At 38.1% G+C, this 22662-nt stretch overlaps 1 protein-coding gene and 1 long non-coding RNA gene across 12 annotated transcripts in view; one reads left to right on the top strand and one right to left on the bottom strand.

Moving 5' to 3' along the window:
• Nucleotides 1–22662, bottom strand: part of AIG1 (androgen induced 1) — a 242083-nt gene that overhangs the window by 4336 nt on the left and 215085 nt on the right. For 6 of the 11 annotated variants that reach the window (XR_013378059.1, XM_077895395.1, XM_077895380.1 and 3 more), the window contains one exon: nucleotides 2178–2341. Coding sequence is in view for 8 of the 11 variants with exons in the window: in XM_077895395.1 (XP_077751521.1) it covers nucleotides 2178–2341 (164 nt within the window). In the remaining 3 variants the exon portion in view is untranslated. Of the gene's footprint in view, nucleotides 1–1219; nucleotides 1552–2174; nucleotides 2342–22662 lie in introns of those variants that run through there. The other 5 variants (XM_077895387.1, XM_077895406.1, XM_077895454.1 and 2 more) reach the window with 2 other exon arrangements.
• Nucleotides 1–22662, top strand: part of LOC144312593 (uncharacterized) — a 39708-nt gene that overhangs the window by 5975 nt on the left and 11071 nt on the right. The window lies entirely within an intron of this gene.

Below are 22662 nucleotides of genomic sequence, written 5' to 3'. Positions count from 1 at the left end.
GGAAGTGAAGCCACTAAAAATCATTATGGATACAAGGAAGGGTGCTCAGTGTGGTATCCCTGTTTCATGGGGGATTTTGTTTGGGGTGCAGTGAATGCACCCAGAATAGTAATACTGTACTTGACTGTATTCAATTCACTGCAACACATTGCAACACACACACAGCACACACTGCTTTTAATCAGCAGTTTCAAATTTAACTACCTACAGAAGCAGGCAGCTAATGTGATGGAGCAAACTGGCCAGGTGAGAACTAGGAACACTTAGGAAGCCATCTCAAGGGGGCAACTGATCCTCATTGCTAATCCATTTTTGCCAGAAAAGAACAGTGGGCTTGCTGTTGCCAGATGCTAAAGTATTTGATAAGCTGAGAAATCTGGCCTATAGGTGTAATCTCCCAATTTTTAAATGTTGTTTCAAAAACAACAATCCCACTATATAAGTCTAATAAAACATTTGGCAGACAAAATTTGGAGGAGGCCATCAGTTTGCAATCCTTTTCATAAATGAAAAAAAATGCCCACTTGACATGAAACATCTGCCTCTGTGGAATTAACTAGATGGTTCCACATCAATAAAATTAATCTCCATATCTAAGATGAGTTATGAAATATTAGTCAACCTTACATAGGAGAATGGCACAAATTAAATTGAACAGATCATTTAGAAAACCCTGAGTTTCCCTATTTATTTTAACTTCTCACTCAAAGCTGTTGAAGAGCAGTATTCTATGACTATACACTGGATTTTCCTCTCTCTTAGTTTTCAGGTCATCTTCTCTTAGAAATAGTAGAACAATGGCCAAATGACCATTGGAATCAAGCTAATCAAGAGGGAAGAGTCATAAATACTTCCTGAATAACATATATTAAATGTATGAGCCTAAATTTAAATATGGCCTTTCTCCCAAGAAGCTGAGAAAAATTTACTTTGTTCTTTAAATATTTTTATAAGTTAGCTAAATACTTTAGTAAATTAACTAATAAAGATTATTATTCCCACTGAACAGAGAAGGAATTATTAAAGGGTTAATTTCTGGTTTCCCAAGTTGTAGCCTGAACTGAATAAAAATTTTTGACACTTTTTCTAATAGATAGCTTATAAAATCAAGCCAGCTGCTGAGAAAAGAAACCCTCAAATTCCTCTGGGCATATACCATGGGCCAACACCTTGACACATACAATCTTAGAAGATCTGCACACAAAAAAGTCCAATCCAGTAACTGTGCAATTGACTGCATTTTATTTGTCTAATTAGATCAAGTTCCTGGCACAGTGTCTGGCACAAAGTAGGGTGTTCCATGTTTGTGGAACAGAGATAATTTACTGGTGATGTCTAGAATGTTGTGAGTACATGGTACATTGGCGATGCCCAGAGCTCTCTAAAATTCCCGGACCATCTTGTCTTTGGATATCTTTTCATGCAGGACTCAAATGACTACATCCTGTGCTGTTGCTTCTTCCAGCTTCCCATTTTATGTTATCTTACATACACTTTGGACAGGGTTTGCATAGCTTTGGTAAGATTATGTGACTTGCCAAGATGGAGGCTCTGCCATAAATAGAAACAAAAGAGAAATCAAATCATAGGTTAAGAGAGTTTTGCAGCAATGAAGTAGTACCCTTGATTGCCTGGACCTCTTTGCCATCTCAGTCCTTGAATATGACAAGTCACTGGTAAATCACAGTGGCCACAGGCATTCTGTGCTGCTTGGAGTTCTGGCAGAAAACTGGGGAGACCTCTCTGAAGCTACTGGGCCCATACAAGGATGATTTAAGAAGCGGGGAGGTCTGGGTGGCTTTTAATGGGACTGTTTGGTAACATTTAATAATTTATTTATTGGGGGGGGGTTCCCTCTAGCTAAGGCAGCATTTTGCCAATTGGAGTGAACTTTCTAAATTTTGTTGTTGCTGTTATTAGCACTACATTTCTCCCTATAAAATTTTATAGACATAATTCTTTTTCCTTAGATTTGGATATTTTACTAGCTAATAAGACAAAGTGTGTAATAAACCTTTCAGGTAACTGCCAGCAGCTCTTAAATTAACATTGTGTAGTTATAAAAATGAAACTCTTCACAAGTGATCCTGTGCTATGATGGAATTTTCCTTCAGTGTCTGCACACACTCTTTTAGACAGCAATTCTCCTGTTTTATGCTCCCCTAAACAATACTTACTTCTCTGTGTATCCCAGATATAGCTGTTCAGAACTTCTCCCAGCAGGTACAAAAAGTTCATTAAGATGGTTGTAGACCCAAAGAAGACGATTCTGGCTCCTGGGCCAATGTGTTCCAAGAAAGGGTACACCCACATCCCAGTTACATGATGTATCCAACACACCCTGCAATAGAATTGGAAAAGAGACAAAGACAGGAGTTCCTCTCATGTCAGATTTCAAAGCTCCTGCTATTGCAAATATAGACCTCCCACCCCACCACTCCAACCATTTTTCACCAATGTCAGTCACAAGTTTGCTTCTGACAGAAGCTACCAGAAACTTTGTTGTTGTTTGTTTTCTTTTACTTTCTTTAAGATTTATTTATTTATTTGAGACAGAGAGAAAGAGAGAGAGAGAAAGGAGTGTGCACGAAGTGAGGAGGAGCACAGAGAGAGGGAGACTCTCGAGCAGACTCACTGCTGACTGAGAAGCCCCCAGGCCGGGCTTGATTTTGTGACCCTGAGATCATGACCTGAACTGAAATTGAGTCGGACACTTAACTATCCAAGCTACCAGGCGTCCCTGTTTTCTTTCATTTTTTATTCCAAAATAACTTTAGACCCACAGAAGAGTTGCAAATGTGGTACAGAGTTAAGGTAAGTTCTTCACCTCAGCATCCCTGAACGTTAACATCTTGTATAATCACAGCACAATTACTAAGGTGAAGCCATTAATATTGGTACAACATGACTAACTGGACTGCAGACTTTATTGAGAAATCCCATTTCCCCTATAGTAACTTTTTTTCTGGTTCAAGATCCCACATGGTATCTGGTGGTCACATCTCCTTAGTCTCCTCCAATATGGCAATTCTTTGACTTCTTGTTTTTCCTGACACTTGATGGGTTCTGGTCAGGTATGTGAAACTGTTGTTTTTCTCAATACCGTTATACAATCTTAACAATCTTAATTTCTTCCTTACATACTGAAACAATATAGTATCAGACAACCACACTGCAATTAAATCTAGGTGAGTCTGTTACAGACATCTTGCCATACTGCCTTCCAACCAGATACTGAGAAGTGTACTCAGTATAGATCACAGTGTATACCTGCTGACAGAGCCATCCTGTAATCTCACCAATACCTGACTTTCCTGGATCCTTGGATCCTGTATTCATTTCATTTCTTTTCTTTTTTCTATTTCACATAGTACTTGCTTGTAATTATCCTTTTCGTGTTCAGGAGATATTTTAGGCTCAGTGGGAGTACAACATCATTAATTTCTACTGTTTTCAGAAGTTTACTTAGAAGATTTGCTCCCTTGGTTTGGACCTGACACAACTTGTAAGAGCAATTTTCCAAAATGTTCTTAGGCTCATTATTTTATCAACTCTTGTCAAAGTTGAAGACTAATTAAAATACAAATAACATTATTGCATAGGGAACAAAGATTACTTTTTATACTTATGTGTTTAGGGGTCATTTTCCTTGTAATCCACATCTTGACTTTTTGTTAAGTAGTTTGTCTACATATCTATTACCTATATATTTACCTCATCATGTCAGAAAACCTGGGTATCTTTACCTTGGAGCTTGCAGTCTCAGTGAGGGTGATACCATTCCTGCTCAAGGAGGTGAACATTGGTTCTGGGAGGGCAATGAAGAAATCTTATTCTTTTTATGTGTAAAGCACATATGCATATATATACATAGAACATAAACAGATACACAGTTTCTCTGTGGTATTAAAATTTCATAGGCCCAGCAATTTCATATCTAGGTATACATCCAAAAGAATTGAAGGCAGGAACACAAACAGGTTATTTGTATACCAATGTTCATAGCAGCATTATTCACAATAGCCAAAAGGTGGAAACAACCCAAGGGTCCATCTAGGATAGATGGATACACAAAATTGGTATATCCATACAATGGAATATTATTCAGCCATGAAGAGGAATGAAATTTTTAAAAAATATTTTATCTATTTATTCATGAGAGAGACACAGAGAGAGGGGCAGAGACATAGAGTGAGAAGCAGGCTCTATGCAGGGAGCCCCACGTGGGACTTTATCCCAGGACCCCAGGATCATGCCCTGAGCTGAAGGCAGATGCTTAACCACTGAGCAACCCAGGTATCCAGAGGAATGAAATTTTGATACATACTACAACATGGGTGGACCTTGAAAACATTATACTAAGTGAAATAAGCCAGACACAGAAAAACAAATATTGTATGATTCCACCTATATGAGATACTAGAATAGGAAAATTCATACAGATGGAAAGCCTAATAGAGGTTACCAGGATCTGAGGGGAATGGGGAATAGGGAGTCAAGGTATAATGAGTACAGAGTTTGTATTGGGGATAAGGAAAATGTTTTGGATAAGGATAGTAGTGATAGTTACATAACATTGTGAATGTATTTCATGACACTGAGTCATACAATTATATATGATTAAAATGATAAATATGTTGTGTATATCTTACCACAATAAAACATTTTTATGGGATGGAGATTAGGACAACGATACCTAAAAATGTTCCTTGGTCGGGGGCTCGGTAATGAAGGAAAGGTGAAGAATCACTGTCTTAGGGGGAAGAGATGGTCATTAAGTCAATCTGGGTCAGCTTGAATAACTGTCCAAACTAAAAGCTTTTTACCAAAAGAGAAAACAAAGCTAGCCAAGATTTTTCCTTCTTAAAAAGGCTGAAGGATTCATAAGAATCAGCAGAAATTAAATTGTTAGAATGACCCGGTGGGATTCTGATGCATCATATTCTGTTTGTCCATAAATTAGAGGCAGTTTTATCTTCCTAATCTTTTCTTCACTAGTGTAAGAAGTATTGAGTGCTCATCAAGTGGCTTATTAATTTCCATTGAGATAATAGGCAACATCCCCAAAATGTAGTACTATAAAGCTATAATTGATTTTGCAAATCAACTTATAAAATTATAATCTGACTCACTATAAAACTGTTTCCTCAATTAGACAAATTAGGAGTCATTCAAATTATGAATGCTAGTTATATTTTTTCTACCTGTTCCTGACTTTCTACTTGTTTTTGGTAAAATGAAACTGTCACTAGCAGCTTTTGGTAAGGTCTGTAAAGCAGGCCTCTGCTCCTCTGATGTTTGTGACGCACTTTGGTCTGTATGCAACCATCTCATACTCCTGAATAGATATAACCACATCCCATCTATCTATGGATGACTCCTAAATTTATATCTCCAGTTCTGACCTATCCCTGATCTCCAGAGTTTTATACCCTGGTGCCCACTGCACATCTCCCATGAGAGATTGCATCTCCAACTGAACACTTCCATGATGTCATCATGATTCCTACATCCTAATTCCTGCATGCCTCTCCCCTCCCTCCCATTTAACAATGAACATGCATCTCCCGCATCTTTCCCTTCTCACATCAATGATCACTACATTACTGCAGCAGTAGCTTGGGGCAGAAAATGTGGAATCATCTTTGACTTTCCAATCCATCCTTAGATCCCATTGTCTTTATTTTCCAAATATCCCCAAGACATCTACTTGTCACCACTACCACCGCTACTATTTGGGTTCAAGCCATCATCACCTCTCACTGGAATGCCTGCAGTAGCTTCCTATGTTTTTGCTTTTACAATTGCTGCAGTCTAGGTGACAGGCTATTCTCACTGGAGCAGCCAGACTGATCTGGATTAAATGGAAATCAGATCATGCCACTACTTTGCTCAAAACTCTTGCTTCCCTTCTCTCTTAGAGTAAAAGCCAAAGACTCTGGGTGGTTCTTCTCTACCTAGGTTTGCCCGGCACTTTTCTGACTTTTCTTCTCCTTTTCTCCCTCTTACTCATTCACTCTAGCCACACCGACTCCTTAGCTTTCTTTAAGGACACCAAATACTCTTTATTTGTTCCTGTGCCTGGAACATTATTCCTTACCCTCTCCCCTACAGTATTCCCAGCACTCCCTGTGTCCTTCGGATTTTGCTCAAAGGACACCATCTCAATTAGGTCTTCCCAGGCCACTCCATCTAAAAGTTGCAATCTTTATCCTGAAACTTTCTATTCTCCAGCCCTTAATTTTTCTCTCCAGCCAGTTACTATACTGCTTTTATTTTTATTAATCTGTTTATTGTCTGTCCAAAGAGCCCAGGCATATTCTTTTGTCTGTTAGGTTCATAGCTAGATACTGCGGCCCTCAGAGCAGTGTTTGGCACACAAGATGCACTCAATAATTATTTGTTGAACTAGTAGCTGAATAAAGAAATATCAAAAAGACTCCCAATATCTGTTTATTAAGCCTTTACTATATACAACAGGCACTTTGCCAATAACTTAAAAATAATTTTTAAAGAGTCTCAATCTCACTCTCCTCCCTAATCTTTATGCCCTTTTTGTTGACAAACCTTTTCTGTAGAGAACTAGATAGTAAATATTCTCAGTTTTGTAGGCCATATGGTCTCTGTCACAACTCTCAAATTTGCCATTTAGTGCAAACATAGCTATAGACAATATATAGACAAGAGTGTGATTGTGTTCCAATAAAATGGTGGAAATGTACAATTCTCAGGGCAGGGAAGTAGATAGCTATTCTGAGTATGGTGCTTTAATAACATCTGTAATCTCCTTCACCTGATTGAACCACCCTAGGAGGTATGGTTATCCCCATTTCACAGATAAAGAAGCTGAGACTGGACTAAAGAAGTTGCCTTAAAAAATAGCAAAGCTGGGAAAGTAATGCACAACTGATTTCTTTTCTGCTGCATGGACTTGCTTCCCTAAATGAGGAATTAAATATAGTCTCCAAAAATGGAGTGAAGCTTTTCTTTTTAAAAAAGTTTTCTTGACTACATCTCAGATATAGAAGTTCTGTTATGTGGGTTTCACTGGATTGGTGTGAATGATGCACCCACTTGTCCTAACAAGTTGTGCTTTCGCCATTTGTTTCCTTGATACAATCAGGGCTCAATTTCCTGCACAAAAATGACTCATGGCCTTGCTCATCTATCTGTGGAGAGTTTCCAGTTCTTGGGTGACTTCCATTTCTATCTTGTTCTAAAGCCTTCGTGTCTTAGTGCCCAAATGGCTTATTCTTAAGGTAATGACACCAATTTTAATTTTAGTCTAAAAAACTGATAATTATATCTGTGTGCACACATGCATGCACAAATCTGCAGATATTCTAGTGTCATGAGACTTCTGGGATTGTCTATTTTATTAAATATACCTCCATTTTAATGCACTTGAATGTGCAATTTAAAAAATGACATTTATGAATGCCTCCTAAGTGCTGTGTGACAGTTAGCTTTTATTAAAGCACAACCAAAAAGTTTCCATTAACTTAAAAAATACTGTTCTATGTCTCTCCTTCTCTTTAAAGGCAAACTTCTCCAGGGAGTTTATACTCCTTGACTCTGTATATGCACTTTGCACTCATTCCTCCCACCACAGTCTGGCTTTTTGTCTTGATACTCCACCAAAACAAAGCAGCTCTTTGACGTCAATTTCTCCTGGTTTCCTCCTAGCTCTTTGACCACTCCTCTTGGTTCTCTTTGTAAGTTCCACTCTCTACTATCCAACCATTAAATATTGAATTTACTTAGGTTTTGGTTTTTAAGGCTCCTTCTCATATTGTGCATTCTCAGGTAATGAGTTCATTTATGTCCACTGCTTCATGTCTATAATCTATGTCTTAATCCAGACCTCTCCTCTGTCTCAGAGAAGTTTATCAAACAGCCTTCAAAACACATTGAACATGCTTCAGAATCTATATATCTACAGCCCAAGTCATGCTCTTCTCCCTCAAACCTGGTCCTCCTCTGGTATTCCTTATCTCTCTGAATGGTATTACTAGTTACTCAGTTTTGCAGCTCAAATCTGGGAGGCATCTTTGCTACTTCTCTGTTACATCACATTCAATCCATTATCTTGTCCTGTCAAAGTTATCTCACACATCTCTCCAATATGTTGATTTTTTTCCCATCTCCATTACCAGCATCTTAATTTGTGTTATGATCATCTTTGTTCAGAGTACTGTAATAGTGTCTAATTGTCTCCACATCTATTATTGTTGCCTTCTGATTCACCCTGACAACTGCCAGAGTAATCTTTTTGAACCAGAAATCTGAACACATTATATCCCTGCTTCAAACATTTCAATGGCCTCTCATTCCCTTTTTGTTAAAGACCTAATTTTTTTTTTTTATTGGTGTTCAATTTACTAACATACAGAATAATACCCAGTGCCCGTCACCCATTCACTCCCACCCCCCGCCCTCCTCCCCTTCTACCACCCCTAGTTCGTTTCCCAGAGTTAGCAGTCTTTACGTTCTGTCTCCCTTTCTGATATTTCCCACACATTTCTTCTCCCTTCCCTTATTTTCCCTTTCACTATTATTTATATTCCCCAAATGAATGAGAACATATAATGTTTGTCCTTCTCCGACTGACTTACTTCACTCAGCATAATACCCTCCAGTTCCATCCACGTTGAAGCAAATGGTGGGTATTTGTCATTTCTAATAGCTGAGTAATATTCCATTGTATACATAAACCACATCTTCTTTATCCATTCATCTTTCGTTGGACACCGAGGCTCCTTCCACAGTTAAGACCTAATTTTTCTTAAGTGACTCTGAAATCATGACCCTGAAATCAAGACCTGAGCTGAGATCAAGAGTCCAGATGCTTAACCAACTGAGCCACCCAGGTACCCCAAAGACCTATATTTTTAACAAAGTCTGGAGTGCTCATCATAGAGTGGCTTCTACCTGTCTCATACTCCCTCTCATACTTGGCTCTTGTTATACTGGCTTTCATTTGGTCCCCTGATTTTACCATATTCCTTCCTGCCATGTGGATTTTTACATGTCCCTCTTTCTTTCTATGTTGTTAGTTCTCCATCCCTTAGACTCATTAGGTTATATTTCTCCTTTATATCTTAGCTCAACTATTATAACTTACCAGTCATCACTTTGGAAAATTTTCCTTGATCTATTAGGTTAGGTCAGATTTTATAAGCTCTTGTAGAGCTATGAATCTACGTTTTAAGCTCTTCTTTTATTAACACTTAAATGTGAGTGATATCTTTATTTGAATATATTTTTCCCCATCTAGAGTGTCTAAATTCTATGAGGGACTGTTTTTACTTTTTTTCTTTTTCTTTCTTTCTTTCTTTCTTTCTTTCTTTCTTTCTTTCTTTCTTTCTTTCTTTCTTTCTTTCTTTCTTTCTTTCGAGGGCAGAGAGGAACAGAGGGAGAGAGCGAATCTTAAGCAGGCTCCATGCTCAGTGCAGGGCCTGACTCAGGACTCAACTCACAACTCTGAGATTGTGACCTAAGCTGAAATCAAAAGTCGGATGCTTAACCAACTGAGCCACCCAGGTGACCCTATTTTTACTTCTCATTGTATCACTAGCACTTTGTAGGCCACATAGTGGGAGAATGAATGAATGAATGAAATGAACGAGTAGCACTTAAACTGTGATAGGAAGGATAAGTAAGAGTTAGGTGAACAAAGATAGGAGGCAAGAACTTTATAGCCAAATAGAATAACATGTCCAAGGACCTGAAAACAATAGAGAGCTCCCAGATGTTCAGGAAGAAAACATTTTTGTTGAGATCAAAGGAAAGCGGGTATGAGGGGACAGGCAGACACCAAACTGTTGGTGGCTTTTTTAGTTATGCTAAGAATTATAGACTGTATTCTCCTGTGGACAACAGAAAGCTTTTGAGTGGTATTAAATAAATGTGAAGCAGATCAATTGATCTGGAAACCAATTATATCAGAAATGGTGGTAGAAAAGATTAGGACGGTAGCATTGAGAATGAACATTAGTGGGTAGATTTAAGAAATATTTAGACCAGCACCTATCAAACTGTAGGTCATAAGCAGTGGCATGCTGGAGATGGTCAGGAGAACTGATTGTTGGATCTTTGGGATGTTTGCAAATTCTTTGGTTGGTAGCTTAAATTCATCCATGATGGGTGTATTTACATTAAAGACTCAAACGCTATACATCAGGCTCCCCCGCCCTTACCTACAGAAGAGCTGATTGTTAACATTTGCCAGTCACCCATTGGTTACTAGCATTTCAAAAGCAACATCAGCAGAAAACACAATAGAAAAGTTCAGAAAATTTTGCATAAAATGATAATAAAAATTCCTTTGTGAAACTTGTGTTTCACTTTGTGTGTGTGTGCTTGTGCATGCATGCACATGCACATGCATGCTGGTTGGGGTCATGATGCAAAAGAAGTTTCTTTCACGGACAGTAAAATAAATTGGAAAGATGCTGATTTAGAAAATAGAATTAAGAGAACTTGGTGATTGATTGGATTTAGGCAGTGAGGGAAGTGAGATGAGTTAAGGATGAATCATAGATTCCTGGCTTGATTAACTGGGTGGAGAGTGCTGCCATTTCCTGAGATAGGGAACGCCATAAGGGAGCCCGTCTGAGGGGATGACGAGTTCAGTTTGGACATGTTGAGTTAGAAGTGTCTGTAAGAGATCCAAGGGGAGATTTCCTGAAGGCAATTACATGGGTTTGGACTGTAGAGAAAGGATTGATGTGGCAATACAGATATAGGGTTCATTGGCCAAAAGATGGATTGGAGCCATCAGAACAAACTGAGATCACCCAGGTAGAGTACAATACATGAAGGGTCCATTAGAGAGCCCTGGAAAAGATCAAGATCTAAGGAGTAGTTCAAGGAGAATGAGACTAAGAAGCAAACAAACAAAAAATAAAATAAAAAAAAAAAGCTAGTGACAGGGAAGGAAGACAGAGAAGTATAGTGTCTTGCAGGGAGGGGACAAGTGGGAAAATGATAGAATAGACAATGCCTAGAAGCACAGTATATGTGAGAATTGGAATAACCAGAAAATGGACTTTCCTCCTACAAAGTAGAAGCAAGAAAAATTTCATATTCTACATGGTATATGTCTTATTCAAATTTCTTGGATTTTGACTGGATATACATGATAAATAGTAAAGAAAGATTGCCCTTGTTAAGCTCAGCAGCTCTTATGCCACAAAGCCAAATTTCATCCCATCACTTAAATCATGAGTTGTGTCAATGACTGGAGCTCTTGAGGAACGAGAGGGAGAAAGACATATCATCTTCACTTTCCTAACTCTGTCACCCTTATTAATCCTGAATAGACACATGCACCTACATATCTTACCACTGATGACCTTTCAATTCCTAAGATTAGCTTATTTTTAAAAATTGCTTTTGTTAATCACATTTAGATAAGGAGTGAGGCTATTCAACAGCTGGGCTATTGCTCATAAGACACATAGGACACAGACTCACGCAATAACAGCTAATGGCTAACGTCATTGAATTCTCAGTGACAGGCACTGTACTGAATGTTCTACATGAGCGACTCTTTGGGGAAGATGTTTTATTATTACCATTTTGCAGACGAGGAATACTGAAGCCCTGAGAGGTTCAGTAAGCGGAGAAGCAGGGATACATATCTCAACAATCTGGCTCTCAGCCTATAGGCTAGCCTCCTTCAGAGCTCTGAAGAATAAGAAGCGATGGATGGGAACAGGGTTCTGGACAGCTTTTAATATGCTCAGAATCAAAAAGTGATCCAAGTATGAAACCTCTGTGTAAATTTTCTTTTTTTCCCCACTGACTATAAAAGTTAGAGAAAATGTGTGAGATATAGAAATGTTGCAAAATGTAAGATAAATCAGTTTTGGTGAAGTTTTAACACAAGATTGAGTCTCTTATAACACTCAAGGTTCAGATTTTACAACTTCCTGTGAGGGGAGGAAAACCACTGCGGGGATAAAGTAATAAACACTCCCTCCAGAAAAGGCATTAACTTACCTCTTAAGAAAGAGTCACATCATATGTGCATTTAGCCTACTGGAATTTACTACACGGCTTGGCAGGCAGTGAACATGTGCCCCAGGGTGGGGCAAAATAAAGGATGTGCATTGCATCAGCATCCTGACCAGTGGGTCTCTGTGTGTCTCACCTGGTACCTCTAACCTGATGCTTCTGAAGGATTTGCCAAGGGCAGTTTTAACTTTTGGTTCAAGTTAACCTGATTTTAGGCATGGCCCCCTTTTTAGATCTAATCATCTCAATTTGAGGCAATATAAAGGCTCCTTGGACCATCTCCTGATGATTGATTGCAAGGAGATTGGTTCTTGCTACATTTTGGAAAATGTAGAATTTGGCTAGAGTTTTCTGGAGTCTGTGTACTCATTCATTTATTCAACAAACATTTCTCAAGGCTCTTCTGTGTGTCAAGTGAGGTGAGCAGCAGTAGGGATGCAAAGGTGTGCTACTGAGGAGATCATGGTACAGAAGGCTTCCAAGGTTCCTACTGAAATGGCTGCGGGCCCCGGGGATTATGACAAAGGATATCTGCCTAGATGGGAACAGGGCTCTGCAAACACATCTCAAAAAGTTCTCTATAGTGATGTGTACAGTAGTGGCAGAGAATTAATGCATCAGTTCATAAGGAAATACCACATGGAAGGATCCCATCTGAGACAGTGTTGAAATATCCTGTAGCTCAGTTACAGAGGTAATTTTAGAAGTTACAGATATAATTATGTAACTCTTCATTTACTGTGGGTTTCATAGAGTATTCTTCAAGATAATTTTTAAGGTATAATCATAATTTCCAATTTATTAATGACTTTCCAATTTTCTCATTGGAGCTAGCTCAAATTTACATACCTATACTTGAGGCCAGATTTATGAGTGACTACCTTATCCAGTCACATGTGGCCCTGTGATCAGAAGGGCCCCACATTTGGTTTAATGCTCTGCTTCTCTATCTTAAAATTCTTAATTGTTTTTGAACCAGGGGCTCCAAATTTTTATTTTGCACCAGCCCCACAAATTATGGAGCCGGTCTGTCTATGTAGCTGTTCCATCTATACTACAGATCAACTTCCAGCTTATCCACATAGTAGTTAGGTCTCTTTGAGTATTATTTAAGAGCCTCAGTTTCTCTCTTCTATAGGGGTATAAACAATACTGCCTATCTTAGCACAGTCAACTTAGGTTAGATTAAAAAAAAAAAAAAGCAAATGAAACAAAATCTTCCCACTGCTTCTCTGTATGCAGAAATATATAATATTTTTTCTCTCCTTCTCACACACAAAGATATTTTCAAGGTTACAAGTCCCCCCACCCATCCCTGGGGAAAAGGCAAATTGTGCATGCCTCCCAGAATGAATTCCTGTAATGAGGTAATGAGGAAATATGTTTTCTTCCTGATTCTAAATCACAAATACCAGAGTAATTTATCCACACAGGCAGGCCAATAGTCTACCTCAGAACATTTTCTCCCAACACATTTCCTGGCACATGTCTAAATTGGTTTCAAATTATTTGCTTCCTTTGAGTTCTACTTTCTCCAGCTTACCTGGTCTTATGGTGATGTTTCCCCAGAGAGAACTCAATTCAAATTTCCTTTAATAAAATTCATGACTGGTTTTGCTTAACTTTAATAATTTGGACCTTCTTAAAGTATATGGATGCCAAACATCAAGTTGACACATTGAACAACATTGTAGGAAACATGTGTTCTTTCTAGAAAGAGGTGGGGAATGTGGTCAGCAAGGGACTCCTACGGCCTGAGCAATCATCAGAGTTGGCTGTGGTAGTGAGAAACCCATGCACTTAAACTGCTAGCTCTGGAACACCCTAAATCCCACATTGGAAAATCATAATTTTCCATATTTTCCAGAAGTGATCTCTAATGTCTCTCTAGCACATTTTGTTCTTCTCCTTCTATAGATTCTTATTTTTAGGACTGCGACGTTCTCGTTAACCCTGCCATGATTACATCTGCCTTGATCCTGCTACCTCCTTGAACCACCAATCTTTCTCTCTAATTGCCAACCTTCTTTAATAAATAGCAAATTTCCAGACATTTCTTGAGCTCTTGCTTTGTGCCACTGCCCAGTCTCCAATTGCAGTGAGGCTATCTCTGTGTTATTTGTCACACCTGTCCTCTGTGTACTTCTTCTACAACTATTAAATGTTTTTTCCTTCAATAAATATGACCCAGTGTCTAGAAGGTGTCAGACACATAAATATAGCAGTATGTAATGGAGACGTGGTCCTATCCTTGTGACAGGGCTTCCAGTACAACAGAAATACAGACATTAGATGACACCATAGTATTATGCCCGTGCTACTGCAAGGGAGGGATGGGAGGGCCAATTATTATTATTTGTTTAAGCTGAGTTATAATGTTCATTTTTCATCTTCATTTTAATTTTTATCAAAGTTAAGCCAGCAAAAGCCCTAGAAAGTTTATATTAAAAGGCAGAAAGTCATTGCCATACCCAACTGTAGGTAACTCTTTGTCTCTTTCCTATGCCCTGTCCTGATCCCCAGAGGAAGCCATATTCAACAATTTCAGCTGTTTATTTAGCTCTTATAACTATATTTCTTAAAAATAGCCATATATTGCCAATATTCTTGATTTATCAACATTAGATAAATGTTGATTCCCAAAAGATTCCCCAAGTCTTTTGATTCCTAGCATGAAAGATATGGGTTCAGCTGTCTTACAGCCCCTCTCCTCCTTTTTTCTTATTTTTTATCCATCAAATATTATATCATATTTGGGTGGGCTAAATTACTTTTCTTATGCTTTTGATGTTATATCTAAAAACTCCAGCAAACTGCAATTCCTTGTTTTCTTCTGAAAGTTTATAGTTCTGAGCTTGACAGTTAGGTTTGTAACACATTCTGAGTTAAGTTTTGTGAAAGTTATAGGGTTTGTATCCAAATTGACTGTTTTTTTCACATGGACTTCAAATTGTTTCAGTACCATTTGTTGAAAAGTTATCCTTTATTCATTGAATTGCCTTTGCTTCTTTGTCAAATATCAGTAGACTACATTTATGTGGATCCATTTCTGGGTTCTCTGTTCTATTCTGTGACCTTTGCATCTATTCTTTTGCCAGGACCACAGTGTCTTGATTACTGTTGCTTTATAAGAAGTCTTGATGTCAGGTAGTATCAGTTCTCCAATTTTCTTTTTCTTCAACATTGAGTTGGCTATTCTGAGTCCTTTGCTTTTCAACATAAACTTTAGAATTGATTTGTCAAGATCCACAAAATAATTTGCTGGGATTTTGATTAGACTTATGTTGAATCTATAGAATAAGCTGATAAGAATTAACATCTTAACAATATTGGGTCTTCCAATCTATGAATATAGACGGTCTCTCCACTTCTTTACATCTTATTTATTTCTTTCATCAGCTTTCTATAGTTTTTACATATAGACCTTGGACATATCTTGTTAGATTTATATCTAAGTATTTCATTTTTTGGTGCAATTGTAAGTGGTACTGTTTTCAGTTCAGACACTACCTGTCCATCGCTAGTATGTAAGAAATCAATTCATTTTTGTATATAAACCTTATACCCAGTGACTAGTTTCAGGAGTTTTTGATTAATTCTTTGGAATTGTCTACATAAATAATCATGTGATCTGTGAACAAAGTTTTATTCTTTCCTCTTCATCTGTATATTACTTTCACTTTCCTTTCTTGTATTATTGCACTGGCTAGGACTTACCATATGATACTGAATAGAAATGGTGAGAGAGGACATCTTTGTCTTGTTCCCAGTCTTAAGGATAAAGCATCCATTTTTTATTTTTATTTTTTTTACATTAAGTATGATGTTAGTTATAGGTTTTTAAATGTTCTTTGACAATATGAGAAAGTTCTTCTCTATTCATATTTTGCTGAGTCATCTTTTTTGAAGATTTTATTTATTTATTTGAGAGGGAAAGAGAGAGTTTGATAGGGATTGAATTGAATGTGTAAATTGCTTTGGGTAGCATAGACTTTTTAACAATATTTGTTCTTCCCATCCATGAGCATGGAATGTTTTCCCATTTCTTTGTATCTTCCTTGATTTTTTTCATAAGTGTTCTATAGTTTTGGAGTACGGATCTTTTACCTCTTTGGTTAGGTTTATTCCTAGGTATCTTACGGGTTTTGTTTCAACTGTAAATGGGATTGATTCCTTGATTTCTCCTTCTGTTGCATCATTGTTAGTGTACAGAAATGCAACCGACTTCTGTGCATTGATTTTATATCCTGTGACTTTGTTGAATCCTTGTATCAGTTCTAGCAACTTTTTGGTGGAGTCTTTTGGGTTTTCTTTTTTTTTTTAAAGATTTTTAAATTTTTATTTATTTATTCAGACAGAGAGAGAGAGAGAGAGAGGCAGAGACACAGGCAGAGGGAGAAGTCCATGCAGGGAGCCTGACGTGGGACTTGATCCCCGGTCTCCAGGATCACTCTGGGCTGCAGGCGGCGCTAAACCGCTGCGCCACCGGGGCTGCCCTCTTTTGGGTTTTCTACATGGAGTATCATGTTGTCTGTGAAATGATAGTTTTATTTCTTCTTTGCCAGTATGGATGCTTTTTATTTCTTTTTGCTGTCTGATTGCTGACGCTAACACTTCCAGTACTATGCTGAACAACAGTGGTGAGAATGGACATCCCTGTCATGTTCCTGACCTTAGGGGAAAAGCTGAAAGCTTTTTCCCCCTTGAGGATGATATTTGCTTTGAGTCTTTCACATATGGCTTTTATAATGTTAAGGTGTGTTCCCTCTACCTCTACATGGTGGAGGGTTTTTTTTTTTTTTTTTTATCAAGAAAGGACACTGTATTTTGTCAATGCTTTTCTGCATCTATTGAGAGGATCATATGGTCCTTTTCCTTTCTTTTATTAATATGATATCTCACATTGATTGATTTGCAGATGTCGGACCACCCCTGCAGCCTAGGAATAAATTCCACTTGGTCATGGTGAATAATCCTTTTAAAGTACTGTTGGATCTCATTACCTAGTATCTTGGTGAGAATTTTTGCTTCCATGTTTGTCAGGGATATTGGTCTGTATTTCTCCTTTTTAGTAGGGTGTTTGTCTGGTTTTGGGATCAAAACCCAAATGTTTTTGCTGGCCTCACAGAATGAGTTTGGAAGTTTTCCTTCCACTTCTTTTTTTGGGAATAGTTTCAGAAGAATAGGCATGCATTCTTCTTTAAATGTTTTGTAGAAGTCTCCTGGGAAGCCATCCGGCCTTGGACTCTTGTTTGTTGGGAAGTTTTTTATTACTGATCAATTTCTTTGCTGGGTTATGGGTCTGTTCAGGTTTTCTGTTTCTTCCTGTTTCAGTTTTGGTAATTCATATGTTTCTAGGAATTTATCCATTTCTTCCACATTGCTTAATTTGTTGGCATATAATTACTCACAATATTCTCTTATAGTTGTTTATATTTCTGTGGTGTTGGTTGTGATCTCTTTTCTTTCATTCATGATTTTATTTATTTGAGTCTTCTCTCTCTTTCTTGGTGATAAGTTGGGCTGGAGGTTTATCAATTTTGTTAATGCTTTCAAAGAACCAGCTCCTACTTTCATTGATCTTTTCTACTGTTTTTAAAAAATTCTGTACCATCGATTTCTGCTCTAATCTTTATTATTTCTCTTCCCCTGCTGGATTTAGGCTTTATTTGCTGTGTAAGGTAGGGTTGTGTATTTGAGACTTTTCTTGCTGCTTGAGGAAGACCTATATTGCTATATACTTCCCTCTTGGAACCACCTTTGCTATATCCCAAGGTTTTTTTTTTTTTTTTTTTTTAAAGGCTTATTTATTTATTCATGAGAGACACACAGAGAGAGGCAGAGACATAGGCAGAGGGAGAAGCAGGCTCCTTGTGGGGAGCCTGATGTGGGACTCGATCCCAGGACCCTGGGATCACGATCTGAGCCAAAGGCAGATGCTCAACCACTGAGCCACTCAGGTGCCCCCAAAGGTTTTTGAACTGTTGTGTTTTCATTTTCATTTGCTTCCACGTATTTTTAAATTCTTTAACTTGCTGGTTGACTCATTCATTCTTTAATAGAGTGTTCTTTAACTTCCATGTATTTGTGGTCCTCAATTTTTCATTGTGGTTGACTTAAAGTTTCATAACATTGTGGTCTGAAAATATGCATAGTATGATCTCAATCTTTTGGTACCAATTGAGACCTGATTTGTGACTCAGTATGTGATCTACTCTGGAGAATGTTCTATGTGCATTCTAAAAGAGTGAGTATTCTGCTGCTTTAGGATGAAATGCTCTGAATATATCTGTTAAGTCCACCTGGGTCAGTGTGTCATTCAAAATCTTTGTTTCCTTGCGTTGATCTAATTAGATGGTCTATCCATTGCTGTGAGTGGGATGTTAAAGTCCCTTACTACTATTGTATTATTATATTATTATTGTATTATTATCCATGAATTTCTTTAATTTTGTTATTAATTGATTTATATATTTTGCTGTTCCCAAGTTAGGGACATAAATATTTGTAATTGTTAGATCTTCTTGTTGAATAGAACCTTTTATTATGATATAGTGTCCTTCTTCATCTCTTATTATGTCTTTGGCTTAAAATCTAGTTTGTCTTATGTAAGAATGGCTACTCCAGCTTTCTTTTGATGTCTGTTAGCATGACAAATGGTTCTCCACCCCCTCACTTTCAATATGGAGGTGTCTTTGGGTCTCAACTGAGTCTTTTGTAAGCAGCATATTGATGGGTCTTGTTTGTTTGTTTGTTTTTTAAATGTATTCTTATATCCTAAGGTTCTTGATAACAGCATTTAGTCCATTTACATTAAGAGTAATTATTGAAATATATGAATTGAATGCCATTGTATTGCTTGTAAAGTTGCAGTTCCTGTAGATTGTATCTGTTCTTTATTACTTTTGGTCTCTGTCTCTGTTCAAAGGGTCCCCTTTAATATTTCTTGCAGGGCTGGTTTAGTGTTCATGAATTCCTTTAGTTTTTGTTTGTCTTGGAAAGTCTATCTCTCCTTCTATTCTGAATGACAGCCTTGCTGGATAAAGTATTCTTGGCTCCATATTTTTTTTACATTTAGCACATTGAATATGTCATGCCAGTCCTTTTTGGCCTGCCAGGTTTCTGTGGACAGGTCTCCTGCCAGCCTTATGCATCTACCCTTGTAGGTTAAGCACCATTTGTCTCAAGCTGCTTTCAGAATTTTTTCTTATCTTTGTAATTTGCAGGTTTCAGTATAACATTTTGAGGTGTTGACCTATTTTTGTTGATTTTCAGGGGAGTTCTTTGTTCCTCTTGGACTTGAATGCCTGTTTCCTTCCCCAGATTAGGGAAATTCTCACTATAATTTGTTCAAATAAATCTTCTGCCCCTTTTTCCCCTGCTGGTTTTCTTCTGGAACTCCTGTAATACAGATATTATTTCACTTTATGGAATTGCTGAGTTACTTAAATTTACCTTCATGATCTAATAGTTTTCTTCCCTCTTCTTTTCAGTTTCATTATTTTCCATAATTTTATCTTCTATATCACTGATTTTCTCTTCTGTTTTGTTCATCCTCATTTTTATGGCCTCCATTTGGGACTGCATCTCAGTTATAATATTTTTAATTTCAGCCTGACTAGATTTTAGTTCTTTTATCTCCACAGTAAGGGATTCCCTAATGTCTTCTATGATTTTTTTCAAGCCCAGCTAAAATCTTCAAAATCATTGTTCTAAATTCTAGTTCAGACATCTTATTATATCCATATTGATTAAATCCCTGGCTGTGAGTACTACCTCCTGTTCTTTCTTTTGCAGTGAATTTCTCCATCTTGTCATTTTGTCCAGAAAAGAAAGGAACAAAGGAAAAAAAAAACAACAGCAACAATAACAACAGAAACTTCAGGAAGGGCTTCTAGTGTATACTGTATACACTCTGAGTTTTGGCTGCTTTTCCCCACTGGTCCGCCCTTTACAGGATTCCTCCTTGCTTAGTGGAGAGTGTCTGGACATTTAACTAAGTGTGCTTTGACTTATTTGTTAAGATAAGTCTGGAGAAGAAAAAAAAAAAAAAGCCTGATCCAAGACAAGAGAAAAGGAAAAGGAATAAAACAGGAAAAAAAAGACAAACAAAAAACTATAAGCCTGATTCTAAAGAAAGAGAAAGAAGGAAAAAGGAGTAAGAAAGGGAGAAAGAAAAAAATAAGACTGATCTGAAAAATAAGAAAAAGAAACAAATCACTTAGCATATGAACAAAAAATTATAAGCCTGATAACCCCCCCCAAAAAAAGATAAAGAGAAAATAAAAGATAAAAAAAATAAGAAATAGAAAAATTAAAAAAAAATTAAAAGGTTAAGAAGCAGAAAGAAAAAAAAAAGAAGGAAGTCTGGTCCTATTTCCACCAGAAGCTGACATTTTGGAGGACTCTTTAATCAGTAGATTTGGTACATATGGAAGGCCTGTGTTGGTTTTCTGAGGGAGAGGCCCATTGGACTGGCTTACAAACTCACTTGTCCTTGTATTGATATCCCTGCCAGGTTCAGGGGGTTCGGAAGAGAAACTGTTTCTCTCTGAAGTCCAGCTGTGGTGGTGGGTAGTGCAGGGAGTGGTGGTGGAGGAGGAAGATTGCACCACCTGTCCTCTCATCCCTGGGGAGGGGAACTCCTGGCCACTGCTGTTCAGGAGGCCCTCACAGAAAAGGGAACTGTGTCCCAGGCTTTTGTTAGTTCCTTGCCCTTAACCTATTTGTTCCCAGGCTTGTCTGCATGCCCAGCACCACAGATATTCTACATTTTATCTCTGGCTGGTGGCTGGGATTCAAAACTCCAAGTTTTAAGGGGCCTGGCAAGGTGCAAACCCACTCTCCTTCCCCAAGAAGAGACTTGTGGTGTGCCCAGCACTGTCCTGTCCCAGAAAAGTAGTCACACAGTAAGCACATGGCAGCTAGAGTTTATCGTGATGCACAGTGAAAAGCTGCAACAAGGTTATCTGCCATCTGCATGCGACTCAGTCCCCTACTCCATTCTATCCCAGAAAAAGCAGTCATACAGAGGCTTGAATCTATTGTGGCAGAAAGAGAAAAGCAGTGGCCAGGTTATCTGCAGTTGGCACATGTCTCTTCTCTCTACTCAGTTCTGTCCCAGAAAAGCAGTTGCTTGGTGGTTTAGATCTAATGGGGCTCACAATGAAAAGCTGCTACAAGGTTATCTGCCTTCTGCTCACACCTGTGACCCTGCTGTTGAGCATCATTCAATGGCTCCCTGTGGCCTTCTGTCCTTGGAGTGAAAAAATATACTCCTCCAAATGTAATCTGGGAAGGGAAATGATCTCTTCCAGTGCAACCCAGGGGATCTCCTCACCATGGCTTATTGTGCAATTTCAATTCCCTACCCACTGTGCTCTCTCCTACTTTCTTCTTCTCTATGACTTTGCTCCATTAAAAGGGCTCCCTCCCCTCCATGGCTCATGACTTTCCTCTCCCACAATTCACAGCTCCAAACCCTGCTCTGCCATGTTCTCTCCCTCCAAGTGTGTGGATAGTTTTCTAATCCTCAGATCATATTCCTAGTTGTTCAAAGTAGTTGGATGTTGATCTAGCTGTGTTCAAAGGACAAGGCAAGCTCAGGGTCCCACTACTACTCTGCCATCTTAACTTCTCCCTGCTTTGCAAATATTTTTGAGGATTTTTACATCTATGTTCATGAGAGATATATGTCTGTAGGTTTCTTTTCTTGTAATGTCTTTCTCTAGTTTTTTTTTTTCTTTTTTAAGGTAATGCTGGATTCATAGAATTAGTTAGGAGGCATTCCCTCTGCTACTATATTCTGAAAGAGATTGTGGAGACTTGGTACCATTTCTTCCTTAAATGTTTGGTAGAATTCACCAGTGAAACCATATGGGCCTGGTGCTTTTTGTTTTGGAAGGTTACTAATAATTGATACAATTTCTCTAGTAGATTCAGGCCTACTCACATGATCCATTTCTCCTTGAGTGAGTTTTGGTAGATTGGCCCATTTCATCTAGATTATCAAATTTGTGGGCAAGGAGTTGTTCACAATTTTCCTCAATTGTTATTTTAATGTCTATTTCTTTTCTAATATACACATCTAATGTTCTAAATCAACCTCTAAGCACTGCTTTCTCTGAATCCTAAAAATTTTGATAACTTGCATTTCCATCTTTTTTCTCAGTTCACAATATTTTGAATTTCTTTTGATGCTTAGTCTTTGGCACATGTGTTATTCATTAGTGTGTTACTTCATCTCCAAATATTTTGAGATTTTCTAGCTATCTTTTATTGATTTGTAGTTTATTTATTTATTATTTATTTTTATTTTTTTATTTTATTTTTTTAATTTTAATTTATTTATAATAGTCACAGAGAGAGAGAGAGAGAGAGAGAGGCAGAGACACAGGCAGAGGGAGAAGCAGGCTCCATGCACCGGGAGCCTGACGTGGGATTCGATCCCGGGTCTTCAGGATCACGCCCTGGGCCAAAGGCAGGCGCCAAACCGCTGCACCACCCAGGGATCCCTATTTTTATTTTTTCAAGAGAAAGCAGGGAGGAGGGTTGGGGGAGGGAATCTTAAGCAGGCTCCATGCCCAGTGCAAAGCCTGACATGGGGGCTTGATCTCACCACTCTGAGATCATGACTTAAGC

Source organism: Canis aureus, chromosome 1 (assembly GCF_053574225.1).
Source record: "Canis aureus isolate CA01 chromosome 1, VMU_Caureus_v.1.0, whole genome shotgun sequence".
NCBI lineage: Eukaryota > Metazoa > Chordata > Mammalia > Carnivora > Canidae > Canis > Canis aureus.
The sequence above is the reverse complement of the archived record's forward strand: the minus strand, read 5'-3'. Positions and strand labels throughout refer to the sequence as shown.